The sequence below is a fragment of the Pyxicephalus adspersus genome, chromosome 5 (genome assembly GCF_032062135.1).
Source record: "Pyxicephalus adspersus chromosome 5, UCB_Pads_2.0, whole genome shotgun sequence".
In the NCBI taxonomy this organism is placed as follows: domain Eukaryota; kingdom Metazoa; phylum Chordata; class Amphibia; order Anura; family Pyxicephalidae; genus Pyxicephalus; species Pyxicephalus adspersus.
In genome coordinates, this window is record NC_092862.1 from 121,940,755 (window position 1) to 121,951,352 (window position 10,598).

General features: G+C 38.0%; 1 protein-coding gene across 1 annotated transcript in view; it reads left to right on the forward strand.

Moving 5' to 3' along the window:
- Window positions 1-10,321, forward strand: part of RBM33 (RNA binding motif protein 33) — a 46,007-nt gene extending 35,686 nt beyond the window's left edge. Inside the window, exons 16-18 of the mRNA XM_072413396.1 lie at window positions 915-1,103; window positions 6,342-6,430; window positions 9,971-10,321. Coding sequence (XP_072269497.1) covers window positions 915-1,103; window positions 6,342-6,430; window positions 9,971-10,019 — 327 coding nt within the window. The 3' untranslated portion in view covers window positions 10,020-10,321. The remainder of the gene's footprint in view (window positions 1-914; window positions 1,104-6,341; window positions 6,431-9,970) is intronic.
- Window positions 10,322-10,598: the final 277 nt, after the last annotated feature.

A 10,598-nucleotide genomic window follows, 5' to 3' on the forward strand; every position in this document is an offset into this window, starting at 1 on the left:
ATGTGTTTAGCATTTTTATTGTTGGCAGATCATTTTGACTTGGTCATTTTAAAAGTAGCTCGCAAGCCAAAAAAGTGTGGGCACCCCTGAATTATAGAACCTCTATTTATGAATGTTTAACGTGCATAGTAGGAAGCCTCTTCATATCGTTCGTTCCCAATTTTTTGTAGCTGGAACATTTGCATTAACCAGAAAAAAATCTTAACACCCACCCCTGCATAATCTTAGTCTAGTTCTTTCAAAATTAGGTCCCCATCTACCTGCAAACAACAAGGTACAAAATCTGCTCAGGAAAAGCTTCATTAGGTTTGTGCCACCACTTTTCTTGAGAGTGTATGTTTTGGGAGGGTTGTTGGTCTTTGTGGGCGCTTAGATAGCTTGCCTATAGGGGGTTTTAGTGTGGGGAGTGGTAGTCAAGACTCTGCACCCTTACTCTCTGGCTTCTCACCCCCCATCATGTAGATACTCACCATGATCTTTGGACTCAACTGAACTCGTTTATCAGTCTGCCACAGCAGATCAATGAACGACAATCAGGAACAAACTTGATGCATGCCATGAGTGAGACCAAAGTGGGGTGCCCTCGCTCGTCCTTCCCCTCTCTTCCCTCTCTATGGAGTGCACACTGTGTGTACAGTGTTCATACGTCTGTCACTGGAAATGACCGTGGAAATTATTGCCAGTCACACAAATCCTACGTGTGTACATAGCCTAAGGTGTACTTGCTGCAGATATGCTGTATTGCTGTTCATCCTCCTGAATATTAAACCTAATATCCTTTTAGGGCTTGTGCAATATTAGGTTGTGGTGTCTCCTTGCTTATAAACATAATGAAATACTGTCATTTGTATTAAAAATGTCGTTAAGAATACTGTAAAAGGACAAAGTAACTTTGTACATTTTCCCTTTGGCAGGTCATTATGCGAGGGAGAGGCAGAGGAGTTGGTGGACAGATGGGCCGAGGACGCTTGATGCCAAGTAAACAGAACCTTCGTGTGGGGGAGTGCACTCCTCAGACTCGCATTGTGACAGTTGAAGGGCTTTCTTCATCAACCACTGATCACCAGTTAAGAAACTTGCTGATGTCTGTAGGACCAATTGAGGTAGGTCATACTTGGTAACCGAATTGCTTTTACAGAAATGCCAAAATCTACATTTAAGTTAGAAGTATTTGTTCATATTTAGAAATTAAAATGTTGCTTGTTTTTTTAACTGAATGGCTATGCAATGAATTTCACAAGCATTAGAAACAAACTTTTTTTTTTTTTTTTTTATTGGAGCCTAACACATTTTGTTATAATTATGGCATTTGCCTGCTCATACATATGACTAAATTTATTGTACTGTTTACCTTGTACATGTTAGCATCTTCCATTGAACTAATATCCAGTTCAGATTGAAGATTTGGCTACCGAAACCCAAACCAGAGTCACTTTGTTCAAGTGTTGAGTGCAGATATACCATAGACAAAAATAAATGAAGAAAAACACAGGAACGTGAGCAAAAGAAACACATCTCGCAAATCCTTAGATCATAAACCTAAGGTTTTTCAAAATGGATTTAGTGGCGTGGTACTAGGGAGAGTAAAATTTTCCAAGAGGGGTATACAGACATATCAAGCTACATTCTACATAAAGTACAATCCATTGTCCCCGGGTAAGTGGACCTAATCCATGGCTGCTGGACATCAAGAAACTTCTCATTTTTAAAAACTAAAATCACTATGAGTTTTTCATTTATGAAAATGTTGTGCATACGACTCTTAACCTACCAAAGTGAAGGTCTGGGAATTTCATGCCTAAGCCAAAGTTAGTTTATCAGGGTTGAGAACATGGGAGATTAAGACCTGAGCATGCCTGGGTATCTCTTCAAATCCACCTTAGTGAAAGTCTTCCCATAGCGTGGGATTTAATTGGAGGCCCAACAGAGATATGCCTGGTTCGTGAATTAAACCGCAAAGTACAGGTGAGATCAACCCTTTTCCCACTGCTTCCTGTCAAACAGCAGGACATTGTACAGTCTTTCTGGAAATACCATGCATGGTTTCAAGTGAAATGAGCAGGCATGTGCAAAGTGTGGCCCGGGGGCCAATTTCGGCCCGTTTTCAGATTTCATAGATTTTTGTCATAATAGTCAATAATATGCAAGCTGCCAGCACTGTTGACCACAGTATAAAATACACGCGTACAAAAAGCTATTTTATATTTCATTAAAGTTGATCAACCGCCTTGCAATTATCGGGCCGCTACTCGGCGGGCGAAATCGGCAAGACGGGAGTCCCCGTGTGTGCACAGGGAATGCCCTACATCATTATAGTTGGCGTGTGCAAGACTCGCACAGACCACGCCCACTCTGATTCCAAGAATGTGCTTTGCACGGAGCCCACACTGACACCGGACTAGGTGCACAGGGAATCCCTCACGTCACCCTGGTGGGCGTGTGCTGTGCAGGACCTGCGCAGACCACGTCCACACTAACCCTGAGTACGTGCTGAATGGTCAACCCCCACACATTTTCTTCTCACCAAATCTGGCTAGCTTTGCAAAAAGTTTGGACACCCCTGGACTATATTATTGTAGGCTACAAGAGACAAAATAATTGTTTGTTTTTTTTGGCAAAATAGTTTGCATGTCTCCTCTGCCAAAAAAAAAAAACACTACCTTTTTTAAGTTTATTTCCTCACAAGAAAAGGAAGTGCCATGTTTTTTTTTTTTAAAACTTAATTCATTTTACATTATTCTGACTGCCCTTTTGGTGGCAATATTACTGTAATTAACCTTAAAATGTCTGAATGGATTTTTTTACATTTTGATTAGCTGGGGTTGTACAATCCGCCATGTTTTAGTTTAGTTACATCAGTTTATCTGCATCATTTAAAGTCAGAATGTCAATGCAATATATTTTTCATTGACATCTTACCATATGGGGTGAAGGACCAGAGCAGTTAGGACGTGCTCCTTCACACCAGCCGCGAGTATCCAGACGCAGATGTTACTAAAGTACTTAATCTTCATAGAATTAATTGCAGGGAAATGTCAATGAGTTGGATGGAAATTACCCTGATAGTAATATGTTTGGATTGATAAGCATCAAGCGTGTCCTAATTAAATTGTCATAAAGGAGCTGAAGAAGAAGCATTGTAGGGCTCTGTTGCTTCAAAAGCTGTCTAGTGCAATATTTTAGGCAATTAGGTAATTTTTATCACATGTGTTTGCCAAAGAGTCCAAAAAAAATCCATGTGACTAAAAGTCAAACTCATTTTACTTTATTTACTGAACTATATTTTGCCTTGTTTCCATCCTACCTTGTTAAGAGGTTGCATCTATTATGGTGTAATAGCTCTTTTCTTTTTAACATCATTCTTGCATGGTGCACATTTTTACATTATATAGGGATAACAACCCTTTATATAAATGTTACAAAAGTGATAGAAGGTCCACGTTAAGCACACATTATTTTTACAATTATATATGAAAAAAGGTCCCGTGTAATTAATCCATTAACACCTGTAATATATTAATAATAACTAGTATTTATATAGCGCCAACATATTACTCAGCACTTCACAAAGTCCCAAAGTCAAAATCGCTAGCTGTCCCTCAGAGGCTCACAATCTAATGTACCTACCATAGTCATATGTCATTACCACAGTCTAAGGTCAATTTGGGGGGAACCCAAATAACCTGTTCACATGTTTTTGGAATGTGGGTGGAAACCGGAGTACACGGGGAGAACATGCAAACTCCAGATGCCCTGGCCGAGATTCATATCTGGGACTTAGTGCTGCTAAGTGCTAACCTATGAGCCACTGTGACACCTGATATAGCTACAATTTGCAGGTTTTAGATAGTGTGTCTTTTGCTGCAGGGTTGCAGTCAAACACAATGATTCTGTATGCATTTTTTTTTTAGGAACTATCACCTTCCCATACTGTGGCAATGCTTCCAGTAATACACCATGTACTCCTTCACATACCACTGAAGTATGAAAGGTTTCTCTCCACGGTGGCATTTCACATTAAGATGCATTGCCTCACCCTCACGGTGATACTAATCTCATTTTACTTCAGTCCTCAAATGTAGAGAGGAGTGACAGTCGAGCATAGGTGGCAGGCATAAAATCTCGGGTGCCTCACAGGCTGCAAACTTGAGTCCAGCAGGCCCCTGGTTGGATAGTCCTCAACAAGGTTGTGGAAAAAGTTTGTAAATGCGGTTAGCCACCTCTTTGAGAGAACTTTGGGTTAGTATGCCTTTGATCAATGTGTACTGTTAGGAGACATTTCTGTACAGCAGTTTTCTTAATTCTAGTCTCTGGTGAGTCAGATCAAACTATCAAACCAGTTGCCCATGCTTAGTTAAGGTTTAGCTGTCATCCAAACATTGTGAGCGCAGACATTTCTTCAGCTAGTCAATTGATTAGGAGTTAGTGTCCTTGCTTTACAGTGACATCAAAAGTTTCTGGTCAAATGATGGATTGCATTTTCTACAATATTGGTTTAGTGCAATGCAGCAGAACTGTCTATCTTTTTTGCGGCAGTTGCTACATTTGTTATATATGTATGTCATGAGCTTTTTACTCCTGGTGGGTGACATATCATTAAAGGAAGAGAGGGAGGTTCCTAACTCTGCAACTTTGGAATATATACATTGATCAGCCAAAACCATAAAATTACTAACGGGTGAGATGAATAAGCGTTTATATTTGCTATTGCAAATACAATTTTAAAAACATACAATTAATATCTCGGTACACCAAATCTCGTTACAATCATGTCAAGAGGTGGGATATTTAAGGAAACAAGTGAACAGTCAGTTCTTGAAGGTAATGTGTTAGAATCATGAAAATTGGGCTAGTGTAACAATTTGGGTAACTCTGACAAGGGCTTGATTTTGATGGCTAGATTTTAAAATGGCAGAACTTGTATATTTCCTATTGTATACCGTGGTTTGTATTTACCATAATCATCCAAGGAAAACCAACTGTTGAACTGACACATGTAGTGTGGCAACAAGTATATGTGCCTGTTGCTAAGGGAGCCTATTGGGTGAAAAAAAATGTTTGTGTTTTATCTTTTAATAATTATGCTAAATAGCTGTATATGATTGGATTACAGGGTACTGTAGTCTAGGCCAAAACTAATACCTAAAAAAAAAAAAAAAAAAATTGATGGGAAATTTATGGCAGCAGGTTTAATTAGGGATTCACGCAGGCTGGTGGAGGCAGTGTGATTAAAAGGATCTGCTGCAAACATGTTGGAGAATGCCTTGTGGAGAATATACCTTGTGTTTTCAGTGATACGCCTAATACTATGTAGGGACCTTCACAGTATTATGCAGGTGGTATTATTGTTTTGGCAGATCAGTGCATGTATTTTAAACTTATGTGCATATTTTTGGATTTTCTATATTAATATAACATAATAATTGCTATATGTGAGATTTGAATTTTTTTTAGATTACAGTGAAACTATAGATAAATTCAAAATGGACATACAGTATTCTTTTTGTTAACATTTGTACTTAATTGGAAACTAAAATCTCTCTTCATAGTGTGCACACATTTTCATTTGCATAGTTCTAGTTTATTTATATTTTTTCTATATATTTTCAGAAATGATTCCACTTGTATTTATATTTTAGCGGCTATATAGTAATTATCAAGTACAACTGTCTTCACCCCTACTTTTGTATGTTTTGATTACTGAGAAACAATGTTTAAAATCATTAGCTCAAATTGATCAGAAAATTTGATGCGCTATTCACATGTCTTTGATGTGTAAAGCAAATGCTGACAGCAGCTACAGGCACTATATGGATAGTTCTCAACTTGTTTACCTTTGTCTCCTGTCTGGGGTGATTGACAGTCTATATAATTACACCAGAATAAGGAGGCAAGTTGGGAGATGGCTCCAACTTTTGGCGGTGAGAAAGAAAGCCACCCAGTGTTGATGTTCTTTTAAATGAGTTGTTATTAACCTGGTAAAAATAGTTTTGTTTCCAAATTACTTGTTGGAGTAGCTGTCCTGTTTAGCATGCAAGCCTGCTTTTTTCACAGCCTTCCTGCAGCAGTAGATGCCTCTGTGACAAGGGTCCATGAAGTGGGTAGAAATAAACATCTGCCGAGATATGAAGTCAGGTGTTATTGAGTGAATGAGTAGGTATTTGTAGTGTTGTGGTGGTGGGGACAGATGCTGGAAAGTGCAAAAAAAAATAGGGCGATTAGTAACTAAAGTGTTAAGCCATAGAGGGTGGTGATTTCGCTGTGTCCTTCAGTCAATTCAGAGAAAAAGTGAAGTGAGTAGAAAATATCCACATCATCTAATCTACCTGATTATCTTGCAGGATCTTCAGATGTTCCCTCATCAGAGAAAAGCCATAGCAACTTTTCTAAATCCACACCATGCTTTGCAGTTCCAGCAGAAATTTCACAGGTAGGTGTGGGGGGAAGTTAGTTGGCAGATACAATTTCATACCTGTGAAAGTTTGATTTTCCCGAGACTGAATATAAAACCTTGTAAGTTTAAAAAAAATTATATAGTTTGATTTTTCAAACCAGCGTAACTAAACTGGTTTTGCTTCACAATTTCTTGCTGAGAATACATAGCATGTGTACCACGAGAACCAGTCATGACTGTGCTTATGAAGGAATTTGGACATTTTCAATAATCATGCAGTACATTAGCAAACTAAATGTTAGTTACCGTATATACTCGAGTATAAGCAGACTTTTTCAGCACCCAAATTGTGCCGAAAAAGTCACCCTTGGCTTATACTCCAGTCAAGTGCATGGGTCCCCCCAGAAAAGCACCCCAACCGGCAGCAGCGTCCTGCGGTTTCCGCCGCTGCAGCGGAAATATGCTGGTCACAAAAGCCAGCAGGGGTACGCGGGTGTAACGGCGGCTACACGTCGGCGCCTAATTCAAAAGTACACAAAACATAGGAAAACCCACTTAACCTTGTTTCGTTGTCGTCCCCTGGCATCTTGCTGGGCCCCCGCAGCTCCTCCGGACACATCTTCTTTCTTCTGTCTTCAGAGGCCAAATTCAGAGATGTTCCCCAGGGTTTCCCGGTGAAGTTGGTGCATGCGTCGGTTTGTTGCAGTGCGAAATTCAAATAATTTTGTATTGGATTCAATACAAAATCGCTGTATTGAATCCAACACAAAGAAATCTTTATATATAATATACATACTACTGTACAGTTATATTACATGTCTAACTATTTTTTTAACAGATTTTTTTAATATAAAGTTTTTTATTAAATGTAATAAATATTGGACATATTTCGGTGAGTTATGCCTAAAAATTATAGACCTACAATTTAAAATAAATTTCTATGCAAAAAAAAATGTTTTTGTGTGGAAATAGGGAGAGAATTAGAACGCTACAGTACCGCTTTCAGCCACTTTTTCCAGCCAGAATTATACCGCCAGGGAGGTTAAAGATAATTTAGTGGTTAGGTACGGTAAGTAATATACCTACCTAACCACTAAATTCTCGCTTTGGTATTTGTTTACCATATTATGGCTGTAATGGCAATATTATGCAATTTTATTGGTAATTATTTTGAATATTGAAACTTTCCAGTAGCTGCAGCATTTCCCACCCTCTGTTTTTACTCTAGTCAATCAATTTTTCCTGTTTTCTAAGGTAAAAATAGGTACCTCGGCTTATACTCTGTTTGACTTATACTCCAGTATATACGGTAGCTGAGGGTTTTCATCTATAGCATACAAGTATCTAACCTCTCCATTCTCAACATGACCACATCCCTATTGGAATATATATAAAGAGAAATTTTGTGGAACACCACCAAACAATGGGACATTTCCTTTACCAAAATTGGCCCACCAAACCACAAATTTCTTTAAATCACAATCCTTTTTTTTTTTTAAAAATATAATTAAAATCAAACATAAAACATAGAGATAAAATCAGTATATATAACACAGAACCTCATATTGGTGTTTTCCCTGAGGGTACGCCCAATTTTTTATACGCATTTCGCAGATTGAATCTCTTAAGGAGATCTTATAATAAGTATGCGGACATGCAGATCTTCCTCAAATAGATTTATTTGGGGATGGATGGGACAGCAGCAAAATAATTAATTTTCAAGATGATGGCTAATTGATCTAAATCTGTTGTATTGTCCAGAACTTTCATGCCTTTTTCTTATAATCACAGTTAATATGTTACCCTTTAGAAAGGTGATTCAAGTATATCAATCATACACATTCCTCCAAGCTTGGATGTCTTTAGATACAGCAGGACATTTGCTTATAATCATCAAAAACACTCACCTTCCTATATTGAATTGTAAGTAACTTCTTTTGACGCTGCCCCACCGAGTCCTGTGGTGATCCATCTATTTGAGGAGGGTCTGCATACATCAGATCTCCTTATAATATTCAATTAGTGAAACGCGTAGAAAATATTGGGTCTACCCTCAAGGGAAACCTCAATAGGAGGTTCTGTGTTACATGTACTGATTTTATCTCTTGTATGTTTTATGTTTGATTTTAATGATATTTAATAAAATAGGTTTGTGATTTATAGAAATTTGATGTTTGATGCGCTACTTTTGGTAAAGGCTGGCCTGAAAAGTCCCATTGTTTGGTGGTGGTCCACAAAATTTCTCTTTATATGAGGTTTTTATCTACTTTAAGTTGTTATGATTTTGCAGTCTTTACAATTACACTCTTTGGAACAAAGGTAAAATAACACAAGATTGCACCTTTTACTAGATATTTAAAACTTACCTTGTAAGTGCTTACAAAGTATGGGCTTTTTGTTTCTTCCCCATTGGGGAGAGAGGAGGATTGGAAATGGACAAAAAAATGTAGGACAGATCAGGATAACCTCACAGTACCAGCATGCATCATTTTTTGCTAGTGTCCAAAGAGGGTGACCAGCACCTAATTTTCATTTTTGATTTTCTTTAAATAAATTTTCAGTCTGTATCACTTCTGGAGTTTTGTCTCTCAGATTTTAGTCGTCTCGCATGGTCATCCTTATTTTAACTGGTCTCCTGATTTCACTGGACTGGATTCATCACCAAAGACCATGCTGGTCCTTGGTCTGGTAGTTTAGGAATCTGGATCTGGGGTTCAAAATCCTTCTTTTTTGTCTTTGAATGGGTCAGGTGGAGGAGCCCTGCACATTTGGTTGTCAGACGAGTCTTGTCTCCCAGCCAGCATTTCGGAACTTTGGGTGATTTTTTTAACCTTACAAGGTTAGACCTACAGGAGGGTGATCTGATTCATTTGCAGAACGTCCAGGTGGTGGAATACATCAGAACCGTTGCATGTTCTTGCGGCTCCTTTGAATCTATACTGGAATTGGTTTCATGCCACCTTACAGTCACTGGCTAAAAATCCCAGGTTTCCTTCTAGGAAGTCTACTAATACACTTATTAGAAAGACAAACTTAGGTAAATTATTTTTAATCCTATGACTACAAATGCAGTTTTAAAGGAAATGTATACAGCCTCATCATAAGAATTAATTCATACATTCATTGCAGTTGCATTGCTGGAGAGAAGGTAAGTTCTGCAGATTTAGGTCGGCTTTAATAGTTATAAGATCCTTCATAAGTAGATGTCTGTGAATGAATAGCAGTTCTTATTCTTTCATAAGCTCAAATCTTGACTGGTGTAGTTATAAAGTCTTTGACGTTAAGAGACCATGAAATCCTAAATCTGTCCATCCTTTATTGAACAAAAGATGAAAGTTAATCAAAACTGGAAACAAAAACATTTTTTTGTTTGCCTGTGTTATTTATTCACTTTTATTATCATTTATTCATTCGTAGAAGCTTATCAGAAAGCCTTTATCCGTGCACTAATGAACAAACCCCATTAAAAATAGTCATTTATGTATTTCTTTATCCTGTTAAGCTCAGTTATATAACAGATTTTTTTGATCAATTAAGAACTGTATATGCTAATAGTGTGTTCTTACTGTATTTTAGGCATATGATAGACTTATCTCACATCAACGTGTCACTGGTTGCAGAATGATTTCAGCCACATTTACAGAAAGTTACCAGATTACTGGGAAAGACGCTTTGTGGACACCTCAGTGTCTCACTATGTACTTTGGATTCTTTGATTATGGATGACTTCTGAACAGAGCGACAGACTTTCTTTGCCATTCTGTGTTCTTTCAGGACTGACTGTGATACTTGCATGTATTTCTGTGTGAAAAGACACATTTAACACATGCAGGGAAAAAAGACTTTGGGGGTGGGAAGTGGCGTTGTGTGTTGGATGTCGACAACATAGCCTTTGTAGAAAAGAATACATAATAATGGTTGCTCTTATCTTTAGTGCATGGTATCTGCATACTTGTTTGTTTCACTCGGTCTGGTATGTCCCACTTTGCCATGTTTATTCCTCAGGTGTATGTAGAAATTTGTGAATATAACCTTATCAATTCAACTTTTTGGTTAGACATTAAGCTGCGTCTGACTTCAGTAACTTAGTCTTTAACTTCTCCTCAGTGGAAGAGGAGTTGTATCAAATTTCCATTGCAGCTTGTAGGTGAAACCTGGCATTCCAGCCCTATCCTTTTACAAATGATAAACATCAGTGAAGTAA